Source organism: Lacerta agilis, chromosome 3 (assembly GCF_009819535.1).
Source record: "Lacerta agilis isolate rLacAgi1 chromosome 3, rLacAgi1.pri, whole genome shotgun sequence".
NCBI lineage: Eukaryota > Metazoa > Chordata > Lepidosauria > Squamata > Lacertidae > Lacerta > Lacerta agilis.
The window spans coordinates 44,969,348-44,994,948 of NC_046314.1; the positions used below are offsets into that span (position 1 = coordinate 44,969,348).

Consider the following 25,601-nt stretch of genomic DNA (forward strand, 5'->3'; position numbering starts at 1 on the left):
CGTCTACTCAGAAGTGAATCCCGCAGAATCAAAGGAGACAGAGGCCAAGGAGAGAGGGGATAGGCTTGCCCCCTAAGTGAGTTTGGATCGCAATCTTGTGGTCGGAGATGTTTACCCGGAAGTTGCAGCGCAATCCTAATCGCGACTACTCAGAAGCAAGTCCTTGTCAATTTAGTTTCCCCCCTACCCTGCACCCCCCTCTTCCTCTGAAATGAGCAACATTTTAACCCACGGGTCCTAAAATATTTATCGTAATGACAGTTCCTTTGGAATCAAGCTTCGACTTAATTCGAAACGTTTCAACTAAGGCTTCCGCTTGCATTTATTGCGCGTTAAGACACGCTGAGTTAAAAGGGGGTACTGGAAAACTGCAGCCTCAGATACATTATAGTTCGGTATCTTTTATTTTTAAAGTACCTCCCCCCCCATTTTAACGTTGAGTAAAGTTGCTTGGGGTGCATTTGACCTACCGCAGCCAATCCCCACCCCTTCAAATACTGTAGTCTGATTGCTTTTTCTTCTTCTTTTTAAAAAATGAGAAACCCAGATCCTCTCCCTCTCTCTCTCTCTTTGCCTTTGGGATTAGGTTGGTCAGGAGATGTAAAGGTTTCTTCTTGCCATTTGGAGAGCCTCGCTGAAGCAGAGGAAGAAGGAGGAGGAGCGAGAATTGGAAGAGATGAAGAAGGAGCTTGGAATCTGAAGGGGGGATTTTCCCGGCTAAAGTGGTGGAAGATAAAAAGGGAAAACATAATCTGTTTTGGAAGATTTCCAAGCTACGCTACATTAACCTTCCTAGGTAAAAAAAAAAAGGGGGGGGGAATCTCCGTTCCGCGCTTCGCCAAGCCTGGTTTATCATATTTACATAAGTAGCCTTAAGAAGTGGGTGGGATGTATCTATTATGGCTCTAACGAGCTCACATTTCGCTTGAAAAGCCGGGCGAAGTTCCACTGCTGCTTTCCTCACGATTCTGTTTGAAGGCAGACTCCTCTCCCTCCTCCCCTCCCCGCGCTCGCCCGCATCTTTCCCATCATCATCCCACCCCCGGATTACCTTCATGGCCTGCCTACCGAGGCTTTGTGATTTCTGGAAATGAGATTTCGATTTCTAAAAGAAGAAACCAATTAGTAACCAAATGAGGCGGAGGAGATCCACACCAATTGACCTAATCCCACAGGCACCGTTGACTAGGCAGTCGGGAGGACGGCGAGCAGCCACCCCTCCTGCCCCCTCCAGAGGCGACCAGGCAGCTGCCGGCATCGCTGGCCGGACGACGAGCATCGATCGCGCTTGGGGGAGAGCAGTGCGGAGTCGGGCAGGAGGATGGCGTTTTTTGAACCACTTCTCCTCTGGCCCGAGGGTCGCCTTCTGATCTCTGAACCCTCGAGACTAAATTTCGATCCGGATTAAGAATGCCTCTGAGCTGCCATCCTAAGCGCTCTCCACTTCCAGAGGCACAATCTTGCTTAAAAGTGTGGGCTGGGGGGGGGGCCTTGCGTCGAGATGCGTCGCCTTCTTTTTTTGCGTTTTGTCTGGGTGAAGCTAACCGACAGAAACCGATTCGATAAAACACACACTATTTTGCTGGTTTGTGCAACGCAAACTAAGAAAGTCTCTCTCTCTCGCTCTCTTTTTCTCCTTCCCTTCCCTCTCTCCTCTGCCCAAGTCGCTCACCTGCGCGCTGCCATTCATATTCAGAACTCGGGTTTCTTGCAACCTGCCTACTGCTCGAGCTGTTGCACCGAAGGCAGAGAAACTACATTTGGAAGCTGCCTCTGCCGACAATAAAAAGACAAGAGGAAATATTTTCAAAGCAGACAAGGTGCGCGCTGCAGGCAAGGTGTGCAGAGCTAAAAGGGGCCTCCGGAGAAATGGATCTCTTCTAGTCCGACTGGTTTTCTCTCCTCCCCCGCAACCCATCCGATCTAAGATTCCTCACTCGGATTCGTGTGCTTACAGTATGACAGACCAAACACAGTCCTAGGGAGAGCCAGTCCCAGCCGAGGGAGAGAGAGAGAGAGAGAAGAGAAGACATCTCTAATCAAGGCCAAGTGTTTTGGCTCGCCTCTCCTCCCTCACCCAGCGGGATTCCACTAGTTACAAATAAATAATGGGAAAGAGTTCATTTAATAGCAACGTAACCCGTTTAAAAAAAAAAAACGCATAAAAGATTGTTGTTATTTTTTCCAATGTCTGTATCATTTTGGTTTTAGCAAACAAAAATAACCACATGTCTATAATTAAAGTCACAAACTGAATATAAAAGGCTCCCCTATATTATTACAGTTACTTCTATTATAATGAATCACTAACACCCAGAAAACATTTTCTCCTGTGTTTGCAACTTCAAGAATGCAGTTCCATGCAGCAGGTAAATCTATGAGGAAACCGCTAAAATAGTGATACAGTAGTAACATTAAAAGCTGGGAAAGCACCTATGCAGGTGTAGGGGAAGCTGTAGACCATTGCTGTACTACTACTAAGAATTACTAAAAATCTGCTACAACATTAGTGTCCTTGTATTGGCAGCTTTGCCCATGTTTCTCACTGCAGTATTTTAGTAATAATAGCTGATAATATTTATTTTTATTATTTTATTATGAAATGGTTTGTGTTGCCTACTACAACCTGCCCCATAATAGGAGGGATATAATAACAACAGAAGCAAAACAAGCTTTTAGTCTTATTCATACCAGAGGAATTCTTCTTAGGAGCTGAGAGAATCTTACTTGCCCCACACCAAGCCAACCTAGAGTTATTGTCTGTGTGCAATGCTAACCTTAACAAATATTGTGATCTGGATTTTATCCGCCCCTGTTCCACAGTTTCCCACCTATCCTGAGGGATTCTGATCTGGATTTCAGGAATCAACCACAAACTGCTTTCCTTTTGTAGTCAACCAGAACAGATTGTTCTATTTGCTATGCACCCAGTGCCCTAAAAAGCCTAACAAAGGCCACCTACCCAGTCAGCAGCTGTGGTGAAATTTGAATTGGCTCATCATTTCACCGCCACCTCCACACTTTCACCACCACCTCCACACCTTCCAAGGTAATTCATCCCAATATAGACAAAATGGGTCTTGCTCCCAGGTAAGTGGGCAGTCCGAAACTCAGAAATTAGCTCTACAGATTTCAGTTGAGGCCTGCTCCCAAGTAATAACATATAGAAAGCTGCAAGTTAAAACCCCACCCATAACCCTGTTAAGCCCAGCTACTGCAGAAAGTGTTGAGATGCAACACAACAGCTTGCCTATAGGTTGTTGGCTTTGCATGGGAAAGAGTAGAGCAGATAGACAGAAGAATCTGCAAGCATCCTAGATTGTCCTTCGACCTGTGCTGAAATTCCTTCTGCTGCTCGAAGGAAACTCTTAGCGCTGCTGACCTAATTTCCTCCTCCTTCATCCTCAGCTTGGGAGAGGAGACATCTTTGTAGGCCTCTGCCGCTGAGAACAAAGAGAAAGCCTGGCTCTTTGTGCATCGCCACCTCAGATTAGAGCTATTATGAACTTTCCCATCAAACTTCCTTTACTAAATGTAGCTTTATTACTTTCCCAATTCGGCGTCTCTCTGAGCCTGCATCTCAAGGTAAAGTGCGCTTCTCCACTGTTGGCTTCTGCTGGTGCATTCAAAACTCCAAATGCCACCCGCTGCCAGATTAAAGAAGTGGTTTATGCGGGGTCCTTAACCCATTGGTTGGATGGGGAAGCAAGTATCACTGAACCCAGTACTTCGGAAAGGTGGGTTAGTGGCTCCATTCAGAAATGTTGGGAAGGAGGACAAGGACTCTGTCGCTGCACTTCACCCTCCCAGGTGGGTCATTCGAAAAAGAGGTGGTGGTCGGACGCATGTTAAGCGCATTCGGAAACCTGGAGCGAAGGGTTCGGGTCCCCAAACGGCTCTTTCAAATTAGGAGCGGAGGGCAAACCAGCTCGGACAAAAAGATAACCTGCGCTGAAACCCTTTGATCACTCCCTCTGCGAGGAAGTCCTAATGGCCTCAACAAAATAGGAAATTCTTTCCAGTAGCACCTTAGAGACCAACTGAGTTTGTTCTTGGTATGAGCTTTCGTGTGCATGCACACTTCTTCAGATACTGGAACTAATGGCCTCAGGGAGACTAACTTCCTCGTAAATATAGGCCTACAGTAGCACCAATAGGCTGCGATCCTATGCATGCTTTTCTGGAAAAAAAGGTCCATTGGAGGCAGGGGGGTTTATATATCTGAGTAATTCATGTCAATGATTGCTCTGAACGTTATTTTTTCAGGACCCCAACCCCCCCCCCCAAATATCCCGATTTTCAAATGTGATTTTCTACTTTGGGTTGTTTCTATATCCAGTGGCCTTTAAAAAGGGTTATTGAAGGATCGGGCTAATATTTAACATGTCTAATAGTGTTTTTGTATGTATTCAAAGCGCCTCCAGTACACATTCTTACAACAACACCCCAAGGCAGGCCAGTACCACAGTCCTCATATATTTCAGCCGAGAGCCTAAGAGCTGCGTGTCCCCTAAGACTTCACGGTACGCTACCTGTGTGTCAACCCTCTGCATTATACCTAGCCAGAATCCAACCTTCATTTATTATTAGACGGCGGGGAATAACATCATTTCCCTTCGTACCATCCGACAGTGCAGTGATCTTTCTACCCATCTTTCTTATCTAGAGTAGTTCGCTGCCCTTGGAAATTGCAGCGTTGGCTTACTGCAAACCTTCATTTCCGACACCTTTCTAGATCACGCATAATTTCGTCCCACAGCCCTGGGGGAAAAAGTTGTTACTATTGCTACAGTGCAGGGCTCTTTACATACCGATAAGCTAAAAAATAATAATAATAAAATAATGGATAGGTCCCTGCCTCCATGGAGTTTACAATCTGAAATAAATAATGAGGAACGCAAGACCGGAAAGGCAGGGCTTCCGTTGAGATGAGCAGAATCCTGCGGCCGGGTTCATTTAGTATGAAAATAGGTTCGGTGGGAAGCAGGGAGGCAGGGATGAGATCCTGGGCTTCGGAGCCACATTTTAGGACTTTCGATTTGTTAATTCAAGGACTAATTATCCCACAAACATATTTTTTGAAAAAATGCTGTCATCAAACTAATTAAGGCAGAATACTTGGAACTTGCTTTGGTAGATCTACTGCACCTTTGGACTTATTTCACTCTTGGGCCGAGTTTGCACTAAGGGGCTGTGCCCAAGTCTAGGATCTGGGAGTCCTGGGTTCAAATCCTCAGTTGGCTACGAAGCTCAGGAGGTGATCCTGAACCAGTCACTGCCTCTCAGCCTGACCTACCCCACCCACAGCGTTGTTGTAACAATAAAATGAAGAGGGGAGAATTATTGCACCGCCTTTAGCTCCTTGAAGGAAAATATGGAATATAAATGCAACAAACAAAGCCATAAATAAATAACACACAATAATAAAATTACCCTAAAATTAAGTGCCAAGGGGAATGGTTCTCCCTGACACAATCTCTATCTATATACAGGTGTTTTATTTAGAGCAGGTGTGGAGAATATTTGGCCCACTAGGGTGTTGATGAACTACAACTCCTATCAGCCCCAACAAGCATGGCCAATGGCCGGAGGTGATGGGAGTTCTAGTTCAGCCGCATCTGTAGGTGGACTAAAGGCTCGTCACCCCTGGTTTAGAGAGACGGGGGAGCACTCCATCAGGTAAGCAGCCTGAAGTGGTACAGCTCCTTCATGACGTGCAACCAGCACCCAACGTTATCAGAATGAGTTTCGCTCAGCAAACACGCTGCAACACGATCGGCTCTTGAATGTGGACACAATGCAGCCCTGGACTAAAGGAAGTGGCTGCAGTAGACATCTCGATGCCTTCTCATGTAGTCATCCCGCCGTGGGTTTTTCCTGATCTACAAAAGAAAAGCTCGTCACGTTCTTTCTAGCCGAAGAGGCTCGGGCTGAACCTCAGTGGGTTGCGGATCGCGCTGCCGTGGTCACTCTATGCTTCCAATTCTCCAGCAACAGTCATATAATTGAGAGCCACTCTCCGTGTCTGTCCCGGTCCCTCAAAAGCTGGACTGAAGCAACCACCTGTCTTGGCCCACTCCGACCTCTAGTCTAGCCAAGCTCCCCCTAAGAGCGCCTCTTCTCTGGGCGCCTTGTTATATAAGAACACCTGAAGCTGCCTCCAATAAAGATTCAGAGCCTTCGTCAACCCAGCTCAGTATTGTCTGTCGCCAGCAACCGTCTTGAGCATTCAACACAGCTTCTAGGGAAAGGTGCCTTCTGCATGCAAAGCGCCCGCTCTACCGCTGAGCCACGGCCCTTGTGCTACAAACCAGGCTCGCAGAAGACGGGGGGGAAGCGCGTGCAGCCCACCTTGACCTAAACCCAAGTATTGCTTCTTAATTGGATTGTTGGTGATGAGAAAGGAGTTACGGAAGGGTTTTTCCTCTCTCTCCCCCGTCTCCCTCCCTCCCTCCCTTCTACTGAGTGCTTAAATAAAAGTGTTTATATAATGCCATCTTTCCAGATCTCCTGGTCTGCTTTTACTCTCGACAGCAACAGGAGATTCACGGCTGGCATGCGCGGCACTTTCTGGTTCAGGTTGCCAAGGCGCTTCCAAATCCATCGATCAGGGTTCACGAGAGACAGAAAGCAGGAACAAGCCCGCGCGGGTCGACTCGGAAGTTAAGTCCCACTGAGTTTCTCCCAAGCTAAAGCAACTTCAGTCAGAACTGCAGCCTAAAGCTAAAAGTCCCATGAACCACGTTAGATTTCTCCAAGAAGCAGGCAGGCAGTCTTACAGACATTTGGCCGACTGTATCTCTTTCAATCCCAGTCTCTGGGAAGGGTTTTTTTTTGTGTCCCCCCCCCCCCCCGCTTGTTGTCAGCTTGTTTACAGCGCTCTCGGGTTGACTGTTGAGATTCCTTACAGGAGTGTGTCCCTCGTTTGGAGACAGTTCACCAAACGAAAACCTGCTCCAAATCCAGGATGGTGGTTGTTTCTTATCTCCATCATCCTGACCCCGCCCAGCAAGTCTGCCCTGAAACACACAAGTTTGCGTTTAAACTGTGCAGTCCTATTCATGCCTGCTCAGAAATAAGTGTATCTGAAGAAGTGTGCATGCACACGAAAGCTCATACCAAGAACAAACTCAGTTGGTCTCTAAGGTGCTACTGGAAAGAATTTCCTATTTTGCTCAGAAATAAGTCACTTTGAGTTCAGTTCAGTGAGACTTACACCCAGCTAAATTCGCGTCTAAGACTGTTGATATAAGTCAGAAGAGTCTTCCTATGGAGCCAAGGTACCGCCAAAGTCCCACGAGAGGCAGAGGTCGGCCGAGAATGCATTCTGCGCATCTCGGAAGTTTGCTGATAGACTATTTTGCTTATTAATGCTCATATTTAAAAAAAAAACACACATTAATCTGCCTCTCTTCCGCTCTGGACTCAGAGGAGAGCAGGGAGGACAACTGTGGCGCATCTGCTTACTCAGACTCGGCTCAGTCTCCCTGAAGGCTCCAGACTAGGAAGGACTGAGTGGAGTTCGCCACATCCCAGGCTTGGCAGAGGCATGCGCAGTCTTTGACCCAACCCATTTCCCTCACCACGTGGCGGCCCTTCAGCCTCTCGGTTTGTCGAGGAAACCCTGGTCATCAGGCGGCCATTTCAGCCTGCAGCTTAGAAAATAAGCACTTTTTTAATCCGCCCCAGCAGACACTTCACCACTTTCTCGCTTATTTTACGGCTTCGAGGAATAATACTAATTCTACCCAGCGATATTATCCAGTGTCCTCTCCCCTCCCCACAAAGGCGGCAGGAAAGCGAAGCGCTTGACTTCGAACTGGGTTGAATTGAAACACACAAATTCGAGTATTCGAATCCTAGGGGCTGGAGCAAGTTCGACACCACCGGCCGGATTATTGGGGAAACTGGGATTATTGAGGAATGCCGCAATCCTATACACATTTACCCGGGCCGAGAGTAAGTCTCACTGGGATTTACTGCTGAGTAGACGTGCATAGGACTGGGCTGTAAATGACTCGCACACAATCAGAGGAAAGGGAGCTTGGACTGTCAGTCCTTTTAACGGATCGTTCCGAGGGACCTCACATTTCCTCGTTCCCGTGTATTTATTTAGGATGGGGTGTGTGTGAGAGAGGGGGGGGGGCATGCTCTGATTGCTGAGAACACAAACCAAAGCCCCACACCGAGGAGGCTGACTTTTCATTTCAACAGACCCGGGTTCTACCAGATCAAGGTATCCAGTTCACGACATTTGTTCCTAGCTAGGCTGCGGGGCGCTAACTTTACGCTGGATCGGCCAGCAGTTGCTAGCGACCTCTACAAAATTTATGACCCTGCCCATTAAAAAGCACGAATCAGCTCTGTTTTACATGCAGATAAAAATGTGCTGTTTGTCTTTAATAATAAGGGAAATCCGGTGGTTTAATATGCTGTGATTGAAATAATATCAATAAACGGCACATCTGTAAAATGTTTTATCCACACAAACCCCACTGCCATCAGTTTTTTTAAAAAAAGAAAATCGTTAGGAAGCAGAACAGATATAGGTTCATTCAGCCTTGGCAAGCAGAATCGTATTTTACCAGGAAAATAGACAACCCGATTAAGGATGAATCATATGCTCACTTACCTAGAAAAAAGTCCCATTAAACTCTATAGTATTGTTCTGTTAATCAGACCCATAAGACGATTCCGTTTTCCATGCTTACCATAACAACAGAGGAGGAAAAAAATTAACATTTCGTCTTGAAATCCTTGGGGAAGGAGGTGAGGATGAATTATTTCACCACATACTAACCTCACGACTGATGAAAATATCCGCAAACAGCTTATTAATTAATACCATTACCACCACCATCATTATTTTATTCTGGCGATCGGGGCGGCTTTCCGCGAAGAAATTACGGTTTTTTGCCAATCAGCCTGACCTCTGCTTTTCTCAGCCATAAATCTGCTTTTGGAGCAGTTATGCCGGGGCTTTCGTTCTGCACTTCACATTTCAAGTCCACATCAAAACTGGAATCAAACAAAGGGAGGCAGCTTAAAGACTTTTAAATGAGAAAAACGTCTGTAAGAAAATAAACACTGAAACCCAATGCTCAATCGTTTCCCTCAGCAGCAAGAAAAACAGCATTAAATCACCGATCCACGTGGGAAAGGAGGTTGTTGTTTTTTCTTCCTTTTCTCCCCTTTGTTGTTGTTGCTTTTTAAAATACCGCTTCCCAACTAAAACAAGGCCATGGATTTCAATACTGAAACGCTAAACGCATTTATTTATTTATTTAACAAAATAGTAGCTGCAAAATTATGGAGTGTAGAACTGTCCAGCTGCATTGCTAAGCGATTTTGAGTAACCCTAAGCGGAGCCGTAAGAAGCTGCCGGTGCCTGTTCAAAACGCATGTCCCATTCAGTTTAATGGGGCTTTAATGGGGTTTACTGCTTGGTAAGTGGATATAGGATTGCGGCCTGATCGCAGCGTCCAGAACCTAACTAGTGATGGAGTGATAGTACTGTACTTCTAAATATATATGTTTTCAAAATCCTCGCATTTCCTTATTTTTACTATCAAAAAAAAAATGATGTCAAGCGCCTGTTTAATCCGCCAGCCCGCCCACCCCAATGGAGATGGGATTATTTCGGTAGGAGGGTGTGTGTGTGTGTGTGTGTTTCTGGTCACGTAGTGCATAACGTACACACAGATACACCTACGCACGCACAATGCACACACACTCACAAAAAACCACCCCACATATATATCTCAAACAATCGGAAAAATAGGACAACACTGGGTGAGTTGAAATCAATGAACATTTTCATAATTATCATGGACGTAAGAACCGCGCGTAAAATCCCTCCACGCGTTGCTGCAGTTTTAACTTGCACTTTTACTTTTGAAACACCTCAAAAGAAGTATACCAACGAAGTTAGCAAGCCCTTTTTCGATGTAAGGCCTGCGGGAAGGATTGCCTATCTCACTCTTGCTGTCGTTAACCTTACAGCTCTTTTTAAAAATAACAACAACAAACGATTGTTCTAGAGAAGAAACGAATACTTGGAGGCAAAACTCTGGACTTTTGGACCGTTATTCTCCTTCCTAGTGGTCCAATTCTTGTAGCCCTCTGTAAAAGGGACACCCCTTCTTCAGACAACGGTGCAATCCAGCTCCGTCCAGTCCACACCCTCCCATTCCGCACACCTAAACAGCTTTCTCGGAGTACAAGTATCGCTTCCCATGTACTTGAGTTCTCTCCTCTTGAAAGACAGGTGAAGGGGGGAAAAATGAAACAAACGCTTCACAGTTTCAGTCGCAGTTTTTAAGCAAGACTCCTACTGGATCATAAAAAATAAATTACGAAATAAGCGAGTGAAATATCAAGCGCGCACACATAAAAATACCGACAACCAACGAACCTTTCCATCGCAACCAACCGGCAGGCGAAAACCTGCACTTTCAAGGTTAGCTCTAATATTTGTTCCCCAGACCTCTCAGCGTTGCCTGCGTGGACCCTCCTCGACCCCTCTGCCTACCTGTCCCTAGGACTCGCCAGTCAAAACAGCCGTTTTATGTACCTGGGCAGCTATTGCATGCTTTCCACAAACCAATGTAACTGGGTCTATAGTTAATATCATATTTAAATTACCAAAACTTTACTGAGAAACAGCCCCCATGGCTTCAGTTGGACTTGCTTGTGAAGATACCTACCTCCTTGCCCCTTTTTTAAAGCAACGAAGGCCACTCCCTGGTTTGGGCATCGATTAAAACGTTTCTAGAAATCTATCCGCTATGGTTTGTAAACCCTTTCCTATCTGGAGAACCTCGGGCCCTTCGATCTAATCTTGCACAGGTGTAAAGCAACAGCTACGTAATAACTGGTGGCCCTCAAGCAGCTGAACTCAAACGCTGCTTAGGAAATACTTTAGACAAGAGAGATGAAAAGACGCATAGCATGCTCCCAAATCTCTGAGCTGTGTTTCTCTCGTAAAAATATTTTACCAAACTTCAGTAATGTTTGGGGAAACAACAACCGCAACAGCAGCTCTCTACAAAAGACGGGACATGAAAGCAAGACAGGCTTGATGGTCTTTTGCTGCATTTCAGTCCGCGAATAATGCAACCCTTGCAGCAGGGTTCCTTTGAAAATGGTTGTCGTTCAGTAACTTGGCCTGATTTGGCTCAGCCAAGAGTCCTTCCTTCGATCTCTAACAGACGGTCCCCCGAACTGGGCGCTGACATAGAAAGCCTAGCAAGGCTCCGCCATAGCGTCATTGTCTCGTTTGGCCCCCTCGTTCCGTCACTGCTTGTTTCTGGGGAGGAAGTTAGCCGGCGCTTCTCACCTTTAAATGCGCTTTTGTCCTTGGAGGAGAGGAGGGGGTGAGAAGAGGAGGAGGAATGTCCCCCCCTCCCATTTATTTGTAAAAGGATCAAGGCCAGAGCTCGTCCATAAACACAGGAAGGCGAAACGGAGTCCTGAATTTGACCTTTGCCCTCCAAACCGGCGTGAATACGAATTCACTTAAGATCTCTGTCTGGGGACTAGGGAGGAGAGAGATGCGGTTGGTTTCAAGAGGTCTGGCATTTCCCTTCCTTGCCTAACGCAACATCTGGAGAGTTCAGGAAAAGGCAGAAAGCGCAAGGTTCTATTTCCCACCCCCAAAAAAGAGAATTGGTGCAAAAATAAATAAATCACCTACTACTGTATGCGATTGCTCGCCACGGTGCGTCCATTCTCACAACATGCCCAGACCCGGATTCTAAGCAAATCCCACCCTATTCCGCTGAGCATTTCAGGCCCTGTGAAAAATTCGGAAGAGAGACGATGCATTTGCCTGTCTTCAAGAACCAGCCAAGAAAAACAAGTCAAAATCCAGAAACCAGCGGTAGCCCCGCTTTTAAGTGAACCTGCTGGCCTTCGATGTGCTAAGGCTTCGATCCCAAGGCGTACTTGGGAGAGGGAGAGGGAGAGGGAGAGGGAGAGGGAGAGGGAGAGGGAGAGGGAGAGAGAGAGCCCTTAGACCTGGGGAAACTATTCCTAAGGTGTTCAGCCGGGCTAAGTTTGCCAGGCGGGCTAAGTTTGCACAGTTGATGGGTTGCTGATGGTGCCACGTGTACTTCAGCGGAAAGAGATGTATTGATAACACGGGGAAGGGGGGCGGTGAGCCCGTGGCCCTCCAACCTCTGCTAGACTCCAGCTCCCATCAGCCCAATGTCCAATAGCCAGAGGTGATGGGAGTTGTCATCTAGGATCTGAAGGGCCGCCGATTCCTCCATCTCTGCCTTGCCGTAGACTAGTAACAATAATGGTTTCGACACCGCTGGTTTGTTTCTGCCTCTGCTTCTAGCGCTCGCTTTCCTCATCCCACTGCTGTTCTCCTTCCTCGCCTTACTTCAAGTGACAATCCTGAACATGTTCAGTCCGGACCACACACAGACAGATCCTGGGACTCCTTCCACATGGATACAACCATTGCGAAAGGCAGCTGTGCCCGAGACCCTGCCTGGCGCCACTGAAGTCGATGGGGCTTCATCTAGGCGGCTAGGCTTAGGCCTGCTGTAAGCCCCAATCCCTACCAACGTGCTTGGAAGAAGTAAGGAAGTCCTTGAGCCCAATTAGCTCTTGCAGGCTAGTTCTCTCTGCGCCCCTTTCCCAAAATTAAGATATGCAGTGATTTTAACCAAAAAGCAAGCCATCACATAAGACGCCTTCCCCATAACCCTTCCCTACCTTAGCCCACCCATATAAAGAGGATGGTTGAAGTGGGGGTGGGGAGAAAGAGAAAGAAAGAGGGAAAGAGGAGCGGGTGCCTCCTCAGGAAGAAATTATATTCCCCTTGCCTGAGGTGGGATTTATTTCCTAATCGCTGGATTTAGGCTTGCTGTCTAGTGACTGCAATGGGTTTGGAAGCTCCGGGGTGTCGCGCGGTGCCCAGCACGTTTAAGATCGACCTTAATAATTTTAATAAATAAATAAATAAAGTGGGGGGAACCCACTTCGGGCAAGCACCGGAGCCAAAATCTAGGCCAACCTTAGCCATCCGTAGCTGGAGCTGAACATCTTTCAGTAAGATTTTTATTGGGATTTCCCCATACAATACAGTACAAGAAGATCACAGCTACCTAAGATAGAAAACAAAAAAAGAAGCAAAAGAGAAAGAGACAACAGAGATAAAGAGAGTCGGAGCCCCAAAAACTTCTCTGGCTGCCTCCGAGTGTGGCAGACGCTGTGGCCATTACCCCAGCAGCAGATCTGGCTCGCTTTGCCCTTGGCCACCTCAATTCCCTGGTGGCTTTCTCTCTCTTTCCTCTCCCCCCCCCCCCTTTCCTTTCTCTTTCCAGACATTCGGCGGCTTACAAGCCAGGGGGAAGCTGGGACAGAGGATCAGCCCTTCTTTGCCTCCTGTGATTGCTCGCAGCCGACAAGCAACACCATATGCTTCTTCTGATCGCACAAGCCCGCGAGGGAGGCGCCGGTAATTGCGCAGAGCTGCTGCAAAGCACGCTCCGGAGGAAGCCCGCCGGGACCGAGGAAGCGGGCAAATCGTGGCTAATCATCTTTGGAGGAACCCCACGGGCCCCCCACGGGCCCACTACTTCCACAAGTTCCGCGTGGACAGTAGAAAGGAGCCGCCTTTTCGAAAGGGGGAAATTAGGACGGGTAGGGGGCGGCGGATAAAAGGTCTCCAAAAACTGTGCGCCAGAATTGAAAAGGTGACTTCATCGCCTTTGCATCTTCTCCCCCTCACCCCAAGAGTGATTAGCACCCTTCTCCTAAACACGGACATTTGGGAGCAGCGGCTCAGTGTACAACACACAGAGAGATTGGATTGCTTTCCCCAACACGGAGCACTATCCAGCCGAAATTGAGCGCGCTTTAATCCCATCAACTGCGGCATAAAGGAATGCGGCACGTGTTGTGTATGCTGGTGAAGTTACCGGCTCTGGCTGGATCATGCCCATCTTGAAATCAAGGGAACTTCCTTGCAAACAAACGAAAATATATATGTGCAGAATGGGAATCTGGAGATGCCTTGGTATGTGTAATAATCATCCCATCCCAAACTGCCTTGGTTTCATCAAATGCCTGTATAAATAACAGCAAGTTACATGTTGCAAAGTATGGGTGCGATCCAACCAAAGTTAATTGTATTTAAATCCCTCTGGTTTCTTTTGCTGATCTCTGAGCATATGTTTAACTCCCCCGCTTTCGAAATCTGCAGAAGCTAAAAAGAATGAAACTTGGATCCTGTTTTACTAAAACAGTCTGTTGCACATATTAATAAGTTGAACTGCACATTGCAAAATATGCAGAACGCACAGCTGGGTCACAAGCCCAGTTATTTTGAACTCCCCTCAATTTCAAAGGAACGTTTTCTGAGCAAGTATGATGCTTAGGATTGTAGGCTTTCTGGGAAATAAATTCCAATTCAGCTTATTTCCAAGTAAATTTGGTCGGGGCTGACTTTCTGTAAAAACAAGCACCTTGCGCTTGTGTTCTCCTCGATTTCATAACTGAAACATCCTGTGGATGCGATCCCCTCACTTCCCCAATAAAACTACATGTGCTTTTAAGGCTATAGCTATCCTAATGGTTTGTTTTCGTTAACTCCGCCGGGAGAAGTTCCGTCTGCAAAGTGCCCCCCCCCCAATTTCCCTATATCCCCTGGTTCCTGTTTATCTTTACAAAATACTGGTATCATCCTTAGTTGGTTTTTCTAACCCCTTGCCTGATTTAAAAATCTTATAACGCCAAATATATATTTTAGATTGATCGGGATCATATTCATATCTCGATTCCATGTAGACGGGAAAGGAAGTCTCATTTGGTGACAACAGAAAACACGAGGGCCCTTTAATCCAAATGAGAGTTTGGAGCGACGCAAGGAAGTCCCACGATTCTCTCCCGAGTCACCGCAAGTAGGAGTTCAGTCCCAACATATTTGGGACCCGGATTTCACTGGAGAAAAGCCCTTGGCTTACTGACGATTTTAAAGTACACAGGACCGTAGAGTATCTTTAAAAAACAAAAACAAAAAACCCCGAACATTCAGCTAGGCAATGGGAATTTCCTCTTAAAAGCCATTGCCAGAGAGGACCGAGGCCGATGTTCCTGGCTTTTCTTTGGATTCCCCACCCTCCTGTTTGAAGTATGTCATACCTTATTATTAAGGGATCCCGTTCTCCCCCCCCCCGCCTTTTTTTTTTTTTAAATCACACTACTCCAGAAAAACACTCCAGCTATTTCCCCCATCCTGATCACCCAGAACGTGCAGTTAACGCGGCCTTGCTTCTTACGAAGAACTTTTAACACCAGGAAAGACTGTTTTTGTTTTTCGCTGACTACACCGACGGCCTTGATTCATGCCTTCTCAAAAACCTGGACCCTCGACATCAGTTCCAGATGTGCCACATTCATGCATATTCAAAAGGGGCATTTAAATTCGTCGGCTTCTTCCTCCGCCCCCGCACCTTTCCCCCCCGCGACGCGACGCATCTGTCCGCGGCTGCCTCCCCTTTTTTGCTCGGCACAGAAGCCCAGGGGCTGCGCGCTGTCGATCCACCCATGCAAATATTTAGCTTCGTATTAATTCATTTCCCCCACCTTCTCCTCCCTCCTGCCCAATTTATCTATAATAAATATGAGAGAATTGCCCTTTTGAGCAACGCACGTGGCTTCGCCGGGAGGGAGACGCGGGGCGGAGAGAGAAAATGCATTGTTTGTTTTACTGGAACAAGCAGCTGAGCTCTGAGCCTCGACGTGTTGACAAAGGTGCCGGCGGTTCCCAGCCAAACACATCCTATGTACCAAAGGGGAAAGTGTTTATGGGCAGGGAGGGAGAGAGGGGGAGCGAGAGAAGAGAAAGATTTATTTTTGAAAGAGAGTGGGGAACCACTCCAGAAAGCCGTCTGGTGCGAAAACTACACAGGCCAGAGGAACAGGGCCACTAGGCGACTCCTCCTCGACGGCTCCCCTAGTCTGCTCTTAAACTACTGGACCAGATGAGAGGAGAAAGGGGCCAGCTCTGAGGGCCTCCTGGGCTAACAAGGACCTCCCCAGCGCGCGCTCATTAGGGGTGGGTAGCTGGATCCACGACAGTGGGCACCTACCTTCGGGGAAAACCACCCGCATCTTCAGGTAGCTGGTGGTGAGCCTGATGATGGATGCTTTATCCAGCTGCGAGGTGATGGCGGAAGGCAAAGGCAGCAGTTTGGCCAGTTCATAAAACTCGCTGTTTTCTTTCTCCCGCCTAGTCCGGGCCGCATTTTTGGACTTCTCTTTCATGGTGGTTTCTTCCCCCTTCTTTCTGACAGTGTAAGCTCCACAGATGCATCCAAAAAAATAAACAAAAGTGTGCGTGCGGGCGCCTCGGTCAGTTCCAGCAAAGCATCGTGAACTTATTTGTTGCTTTGTTTTGAAATCACAAAGTCATTTTAAAATGCGGGCGCGCGAATGCTTAAGCTTCAGGGTGCGGGATGGTGATAGGTGTAATACCATCAATTATTATTATTATTATTATTATTATTATTATTATTATTATTATTAGGAGCTGATTATCACTGTAAAAGTTGCGAATCCAGCTCTGGGAATCCAAAAGCAACTGGCAGTGAGGAGAGTGGCAAGATGGCTTCAGAGCTCAGCAATCCAGTCAGGGGGTCCTTGAGGCTTTCTTCCTGTCGTGGCTGAAAATGTAATTCCGGGGAAAAGAGACATGATAGCGTCTCCTCAAACGTTTGAGAATCTCCAGGCCTCTCTAGCTCTTCCTGTCTTTTTGCGGGGGAAAAAGTGGCCGGGAATCTGCAGACTCAGGGACCGTTCCTTCAGGCTACTGTGAAGACAACAACAGCAGGGAGGTGAGACGGGGAGGTCGAAGGGTTCAACTCTCAAGGGGAAACATCGCACCTTGGAAGCATTCTGCAGTGTGTAAGTAAGTAAAGCCTTTCCCCGGAGGAAATGAGGCTGACATCCACCTGGGCATCCTTTCCTGGCAGTGAGTCCCACTGAACTCAGCGGAGGCTTGCTTTTGGAGTCAGGCACCTGTAGGATCGCAATCTTGCGCAATCCTGGGCACACTTCCTTGGGTATAAGCCCCGTCGAGCCCAGCGGGACTTGCTTCCGAGGACTGCAACTGGAACTGGGGCCAGTGAGGGTGTCGCTTTCAGCATTGGGAATGGGAGGAGGAGAAGGGATCAGATGGCCTCCCTTGGAAGCAGCACTGCTTCAAGTGGTGCCCATTCCTCCGAATAATCGAAACCAGGGGGAAGGCTTCGGCTCTGCGTAATTCCATTAAACAATACATCACAGATGCAGAGTCTTTAACCAAGAAAAACAAAAAGTAATCACCACAACAACCACCACCACTATTATTTAGGGCCCAGTCCCATGCAGATGTTCTCATCATTCTCATCGCACATTCTGTTCATTTTAAGAGGACTCGCGCAGATTTCCCCAAATAATTTGGGCCCCTTGTTGCTGATATTATTAGTTATTACTATGGTGGCATTCTCCCGTTTCCTCCTAGCAACCAGTTCTTAGGAGAAAAATATAATCAATGATGCAGCCAGAAAGAAACAGAATTAAAATCGTCAGAACTGTAGAGTTGGAAAGGACACAGAGGGTCATCTAGTCCAACCCCCCTGCAATGCAAACGGGGCTTCAGATCCAGAAACTAGTTAGGCCGGATTCCTTCGCTTAACCTAGTGTTCGGTCTTGTTTGAAACCCATTTGAAGCAGTTCAGCTATTAAATCCGGCACGCTGGCTTAAACACTTTGAGGATGGCGACATCTGTGGATAATGAAATCAGCTAGTCCTTCCTCTCCCTCCCTCCCTCCCTCTATTTTGATCGCAATAAGGAGGGGGGGATGGTAGGATCAAACAGAGACCTCTGTCGCTCTGCCCTTGGAGAACCCTCTACAGCTGATCCTGTTCGGGTCCCTTGCAAAGGCTCCTTCCAAAGTCATTCTCTTGCAATGCTACGCAGAGCTCCTTCGAAGGGAGCTCCTCCGCCAGCTTTCTCCCAAAACAGACTTTCGCAGCAAGGGAGAGCATCAGATAACCTTTATCTGAGCACCACATTGGGGGGGGGGAGTTTGGCCAAGCCCGAAGGGATCGCACCTCCCCGCTCCCCAAAACAGCCTCGGGGGCCCTCGCCACCACCCCCGCTCTCTCGCGTGCCCTTCGGCCACTTACCTTCTGTCCCCGTGCCCAAGGTGACAATCTCGGTGCTTGAATGAAACTCAGGAAGATCCTCCCAAGGTGGAGAAGAAGTTAGCTTCCCTCGCCGCTGGTGATGGAGTTTTCCTCCGTCCCATCTCGCTTCGGTTTCTCCCAGGTTCGCCCTGGGCTCTAATCTGGAATGAAGAGGGGCTATTAATGAAGATCCCTTAATTTCCGGCTGAGAAATGCCTAATAAACTTCTGGATAGCCAAAAGGGCTTTTTAGCACAACTTCATTTCTCAGCCCTGCTTTCTTCTAGCCCGGCCTTAATGCCACTCACAGAGCTAGCCCGCTTCCTATTGGAACGGGGCTCCGAAAGCCCGGCCTTTCACTGGCTGGGCGGCGCAGTGACGTCACCGCATGTGAGACACACCCCTTTTTACCCTTGCGCGCGTCGCGTCCGGTTTCTGACCTCCGCGCTACGAAGGAGGGTTCGCGCCAAGAGGCGGCTGGATCGCTCCGTTCCGGGATCCCAGGGAGATGAGAAGGAAAGCACCCCGACGGCTCCGAGTGGCGGGGCAGCTCTTCGACAGTCCTGGGGAAAGAGCACTCCGCTCCTATTTCTGCTCGCGCCAGGCTCACGTTAAACCACTTTGCTTCTTGCAACTGGAGAAACAGGAAGGTTTTTTTGGGGGGGGGGGGCGTCATGGTCCCCGCTGGACCAGCGCTCTTCCAAAGAGGCAGATCCTTGTGCCTGTGAACTTGGAGGGATCGAACGCAAATGCCCGTGGGAAACTCAAGGAAGAGTGAAAACGTATAATGGCCTCAGAGTCAGACCCTAAACTTATTGGCCGGCGTTTAAAAATTTCCTTCCGAGTGATCAGTTTGAGGACTGCTGAACCAAATTCGAGCACATTATTTGGAAATATATTTCTACGAATTTCTATAGGACCAATTTATTGTCAGAGAACTGAGTTTAGGACAGAGGTTTACTAGCCTCCTCTAGAAATAGATAACAGAGCAGAGTAGTAATTGTTTAATAACAGAGCAGAGTAGTAATTGTTTAGGATCTGTACAACCCACGCCTCCTTAATGCGCTCTCGTGCCGGTTTTGAAGGACAGTGCGCGCCACTCTTGACGATTCAATAAAACAGGAATCAGCTTTAGATTATCTGATGGCAGAAAGTGGGGAGAACTGCACAAAACGGAAGAAGAAGAAGAAGAAGAAGAAGAAGAAGAAGAAGAAGAAGAAGAAGAAGAAGAAGAAGAAGAGTCTTGCGAGCTGATGATAATGGAGGAGGATTCAGAACTGGAAGGGAAGAAAATACGCACACATACAACTGGAGGGCTGGCCAAATCCTAGGAGAGAGAATTAACCCCGCAATCCTCAGCACATCGTTCCCTCACTTCGTGTGTTTCCGGACGGCAGCCTGAAAGTGTTTCAGTTTCAGAAGCAAAAGAACGTGATTCTCAAGAGCTCCCTTAGCCAAGGTCTGCCACGCAAGTTTTCGCCTGGTGGTGGAGGGATTACAACTTCTCTCTTAAAATGCGTCCCCCCACCTCAAATCCCTTTCGTTTTAAGTAAATAAGCACCGAAAATGAGCAAATAAAATGTGTAAATGTGCAGAGAGGTAATGTACAGGTGTGTGTGTATCTCTATCTACACACACACACACACACACCTCTGCCTGGTTACACGGAATGCTTCTGTTGCCTTTCAATAAGGCAAGGCCAATAGAACACAGTGGGTCTTACTTCCGAGTAAACACGCATAGGTTTATTTTGCTGCCAACCTATCATATACACTGTGCGTGTCAATGGGACACGTCAAAGGTTGCGCTATTCATTAGTTGTTATCCAGCATTGCTTTAAAAGCCCAGTTAAAATTCCCTTCGTTTCCGTTAGATGTTTGGATTAAAAACATAATCTCTACGGTTTTTTAAGGGACTGGCTAAATAAAGCCCTGGCTCTGCTTGCCTTTGGAAGACAGACGACTCAGAGGGGCTGTTTCTTTTAAGGATCACCGAGTCCGAGGCGCAGAACGGTTTGGGAAAGCGAGGCCTCAGACGCTGGGTCCCGAACCCGTTTCCAGTATGGATAGGATCAAACTGTACAAGTAATTTCTCAGGGATAAATGCAGGGAAAGGGGGAGGTGGACGAAGCCTGTATAAACCCATAGGATATACTTAAAGCATATCTTTTATCTCTGGTATTTTGGGTTCATCTATTTAGCCCTAAGGGAAGAGCAAGCAGGCGGCATAGTAGTGTGGATTGTGTTTGCTCTCTACTGATCTGAAATGAAACGTGCCTCTAAAGCCAATTAAGTGCATGCTCAGGGGGGCAACTGACTAAGCGCAGCCACTGACTACTAAAATTTCACGGCCATTCCCGGAAGGCGATGTTTTGCTAAGGCGACTAGTGGCAAAAGAATGTCCTTCTTTTGCACAACTATTAAAGGCACCAGAGTCCTGTTCCTCTGTATATACAGAGAGGGAGGGAGGGAGAGAGCGCATACTCGGGGACATGCTCCTTGATTTAATACCGTTAGGTGTTTAATCTACCCTGATCTGCTGTTTTGTTTGTTTCACAACGGCTAAATGTTATGCAGGTGGAGTTTTTGGATGGGGGAAAAAAGTCCTTCTACAGAGGCGTTCCCCGTGGTTTAGAGATTTGTACGTCATAAAAGAAGGAGAATGTGGATTTCTCCGGAAGATTTCTATTTGGAAAAACTGTGTTTGGATTCCCCCTTTTCTAAATGGCCCTCGTCTTGAAACTTTAGACACAGGCAAGACATAAACATAATCATAATAATGATTCCAAAAAATGCCCCCAAACTGTCGTTTAATATGAACCCAGATCTTGGAGCCTTTAAGCTTCCAAAGATACCGGAGATCATCTCTCCTTCTTCCAGCCCTAAACGGATGCAGGAAGCGATCACAGCTTCCAAGTTAAATGCGATCTGGGTCGACGTGAAATACATTTAGTGGGAGAAAGCCTATTTGCCAATAGACTGCAATCCTAATGCATTCCTATGAGGGAAAGACTGTGGGACTTGTGAGTCAAAGTGTTTGGGATCGGCTTGCACCTTGGCAGTTTACAGCTGAGCCTAATGGTGGTAAATTTATTCTATTCCTCAAGAGGGTGGTTTGCTTGTTTTGCCCGATGCAAAAGTGATATCACTAAGAAACCAATGGCCTCCTTTAAAAGCCAAAACAAAACAGAATTCAACGCGTACAGCTTTAAGTTGGGTGGGTGGGAAAGGACGGTCCAGGAGAGATAAATAAGAAAGTCAATGCCATTCCTTCTCTGTCGGCCGATCTACACGCTCTGCCCAGCTCAACCGAATACAGACTGAGCTAAGCCGCTCTTAATAAGGAGTGGGGGGAATCGGTTTCAATTCCAGTCGTGGAATTTAGCCAGGGTGCGGATCGGGCAGAGAAGACACAGCTCCCAAACGAAGCTATAATCGCTCCAGTAACAGACTGGAGGAGGAGATGATTTCGTTAGAGGTAGGAAAGGAAGTGCCATTAATTCCTTGTCCCCCGACGAGTCCTTCGCGGACCTGCGATTAAGGCCAACGATCGGGGGCGAGAGAGAGACGTTTCCATTGCGTCTTTCCCTCCCTTCCACTCTCCCGTTGCTCGCAGCAAACCCTTTGAGCGACAGAGGGGCGAAAACCACGTCAGGGCCGCGCCATCCCACCCTCTCGTACGTTGTCACTTGCGAGGCCGTCTACTCTAGGAGATTGAAACGCGCGAGCCTGAGCTGCAGTCGCTGTGAGGGACAGGGCGGCCTGCAGGAGGCTTCCCCCGAAAAGAGACCCCACTCAGGTCAGGGGGAGCTCAGTCCCAACCGAGTGTGCTAACGCGCCTTGGGCCTTCCAGGCCGACGTGCTGCTCCCTGTCGCAACTTTCGACGGCCTTTTGGCCGCCTTGATTCGCGGTTGAAGCCCGCAAGTCTGTCCGCCGCGAAACGACAAGGCGTGGGGTATCTGTGGGGATTTGGCTACTTGGAGAGAGGAAAGGACGGGAAGCTGAGCCAGCGTGGATTGGGGCTTCACTAAGGCCCTCGGGGCGGTTCTAATAATGTGCTTTAAATTGTTGTAGCCCGCCCCTGGGACTTTAGGGTGAAGAGGAGGTAATAAAATAACAACAAACACCACGGCTACCACCACCACCAGCAACAACAACAATACTAACAATTATAATTATAATAATATATTTAATCAATTCATTGGTACTTTGGGCTTGTGGGTTTAAACAGAATCATAGAACTGTAGAGATGTAAGGAACCGTGAGGGTCATCTAGTCTAATCCCCCTGCAATGCAAGAATCTCAACTAAATCATACATGACAGATGGCCATCCAACCTCTGCTTAAAAGCCTCCAAGGAAGGAGAGTATACAACCTCCCAAGGGAGTCCATACCACCGTAGAACAGCTCTTACTGTCAGAAATTCCTCCTGATGTTTAGTCAGAATCTCCTTTCTTGTCACTTGAATCCACTGGCTCGGGTCCTAGCGTCAGGAACAAGAGAAAACAAACTTGCTCCATCTTCCATGTAGCAGCCCTTAAGATATTTGAAGATGGCTGTCATACAAAACAAGAAGAAAGAAATATGCTTACGTTGCGAGCTTCAGGATTGCCAACTCTTTCAAGAGCCTTAAACTTTGGCTGCAAATTGTCCTTGAATTGCTGCGCTGGCTTTCCAGCGTGGCTGCAAAATGCTGGGCCTATGGCACTGCCACTCAGTGCCGTCTCTCTCTCTCTCTCTCTCTCTCTCTCTCTCTCTCTCTCTCTCTCTCTCTCTCTCTCTCTCTCTCACACACACACACACACACACACACACTGCTTTCTAGAGATGCACAAAGGACGCACACAGGGCTCTCCTTCATAGCTGACAGCCCTGGGACAGCGTGCAAGATTAGTTGCATCGCTTCAGGGAGGAACCAAAGTGAAACAGACGAGCAGCAAGCAACGCTGACAGTCATTCCGAACCACAACTCACGGATGATTCAGGAGCTTCAGGTGATGGAGCTGCGTTCATTTGGTTCTGTGTTTCAGGGGACTTCCCAACCCTCGACCAGCTGCCAGACTTCCGGGGCCTTGGGGACAAAGGAGTGATGCACAGCCAGGAAACGGATCAAACCCCAACACCCCTCCTTTGAGGAATTAAACATTGCTGCACTGGTGTCAGTCTGATTGAATTAAGTGGGATATATTACCCATATATTGCAGTGGTGCAGCTATGGAACTTTAGGCTCTGGGCTTAATGGTTTCACAACCCCTTCTTAATAGCCATGCTGTCTTGGGGTGGAGGTGGGGGGCTCTCCTATTCATTCTGCTGAGAGGAGCCCTTGACATCATTGACCCAATGCAGAGAAATGTGCAATTTAGGCTGCATGGAAAGAAGGGAATCCCATGGAGGGCAGTGGGAGGGTGGGCTTAGCACCAAGGAAAAGTGCCTGCCCTGGTCATCTAACTCTCACCATAGTTAATCCAGCATTGAAGACTGCCCACATTACTTTGGGTTGTGCATTGTTTTCAATGGGTGGGGGTTCAAAAAAGTCCATTGATGCCTTTTAGGATGTTTCAGAAAACCAAGTTTCCAACCCATTCTTCTAAGTAACAGACAGCAGAATTATTGACAGATTTTCTTGAAAAGCTGCCCTTTTCAGTTCTAGCAGTGCTTCTCCTTAGGTGGTAGTTTTGATTCGTTTTTATCTCACACACAAGTTAAACTGGAATACTCGAATCCCAGCCAAAATGAATCCCATTCCCATCCTGAAACAAAGGGACACTCCACCCTTACATACTTAGATGCCACCCATTTATGTTTAAATGTATAGCCCAGTTTTCTGCCGTCAAACAGAACCCAATGCAGGTCATAGTGATACCAAAATTGTAACAAAATCACAAGAAAAAAGAACAACATAAAATAATGCACAAGCTTCCCATTCACTGGTTGCAAGGGGGAGGGGGAGTAAAGGTGAGGAATCTAAAAGATGCCTGTGTGGCAACACTTTGCTGACAAATATAGCTGGACCAAAATGCTGTTTGACTGCTACAGGAACTGTGGGCAAAAGCTGTCTAACTTTAGGCTGCAATCATAGAAATGGGAATGAATTTCATTAAACCTGATGGGGCTTATTTCTGAGTAGACATGTACACTGTTAACTTGCCATCCTATGCACACCTTCCCACCTGCAGTAGGAGGACTTGCTGCTGAGTAAATAGGCTCAGGGAGCACAGTACCCAATTCTGAAATATGTTCCCATTCTAAAGTCCCACAGTACATACACTGCATTTGCTGTAGCCTAAAAAATGTTACTGGCAGGCCACAAGGTAAGCAGCAGCACAAATACTTACAAGTTGCAACACACACAAGCTATCTGCAGCCCACCACTTCCCCTCTGAGTCATTCCATAGTATCCTGCAGCCCATTCACAAAAACAAATGCAACTCTAATAAAAAGGAAATAATAGATAAATACTTATTATCAAAAGTTTCACACTGTCTGCTGTTGCCCTCTCTCCTCCCTCTAACAAATACTAAACAAATCAAAAAAACACCAACAATTCCCATGCTTTTAAATCTCCCCTCTCCTATCTGCTTACAAAGAGTGCTTTGAGTTGTTTGGAGGTGTAGCCTTGAAGGAAACAGCTTTGAGCATGCTTAGAACATCTCCTGGGTCTACCCAATAGGTTGGCCAGTTAATATTGGGTATATTGGCTGGATTGAGATATTGATAAAAGGAGGGAAAGGAAAACTGTACAACTACAACTAGGGCAAATAGCTAGTAGCTCTGGCAATATAAAATTCTCTCTTCCATCTTCCCTTTCATCCTGCAAACTTCCTGGACTGCTAGCCTGCAGTCACTAGGTCAACTCCCATAAAGGGTAAACCTATTTGTACAAGTTTGTAACTTTAAGCCTAAAGCCTGCCTTCAGGGATCACACTGTGCTCTGCCTGGTTGTAGGTAAAACTACTTTTGTTACTTTATTCTTTTAGGAGGGATTCAAAAGGGGATCTTACCAGGAACACACAATTCAATCTGAGCTAGATTGAATTGTATAACAGTAAAAGGCTCAGACAAGTCAGCAAGTTTTTTTTTTCTGCATAAGAAGGGGAATGCACTCTGCTAAGTGAAGGAAATTGCAAGCGCAATTTAGGAAGGATATTAATAAGCAATATATCCTCTCCTGTCACCCTCAACATTCCCACATACTTTGGGTTTGGCTTGAAGTTTTTTTTCTAGTTATAGCAGGAACACTTGGGATATCATTTGATTTCTGAAGGAACAGAAACCTTGATTCAGAGAAGAAAAGGGTGGGCCACTCATTTCACTAGTCTCAGGTGGAATTGTATTTTTGGAGACAGTGCTTCTGGACTCTTGCAATGGTATGCATAAGATACAATCTCTCCAAGACTAGGTCTCCCTGTTTCAAA

The 25,601-nt window shown here is 47.2% G+C and overlaps 1 protein-coding gene across 2 annotated transcripts in view; it reads right to left on the bottom strand.

Moving 5' to 3' along the window:
• SIM1 (SIM bHLH transcription factor 1) overlaps positions 1 to 18,493 on the bottom strand; it is a 61,512-nt gene extending 43,019 nt beyond the window's left edge. The window contains exons 1-3 of one of the 2 annotated variants that reach the window (XM_033143491.1): positions 18,188 to 18,493; positions 16,107 to 16,825; positions 15,668 to 15,796 (exon numbers count right to left, since the gene is read on the bottom strand). In XM_033143491.1, coding sequence (XP_032999382.1) covers positions 15,668 to 15,796; positions 16,107 to 16,281 — 304 coding nt within the window. In that variant the 5' untranslated portion in view covers positions 16,282 to 16,825; positions 18,188 to 18,493. The remainder of the gene's footprint in view (positions 1 to 15,667; positions 15,797 to 16,106; positions 16,826 to 18,187) is intronic. The other variant, XM_033143492.1, reaches the window with a different exon arrangement.
• Positions 18,494 to 25,601: the final 7,108 nt, after the last annotated feature.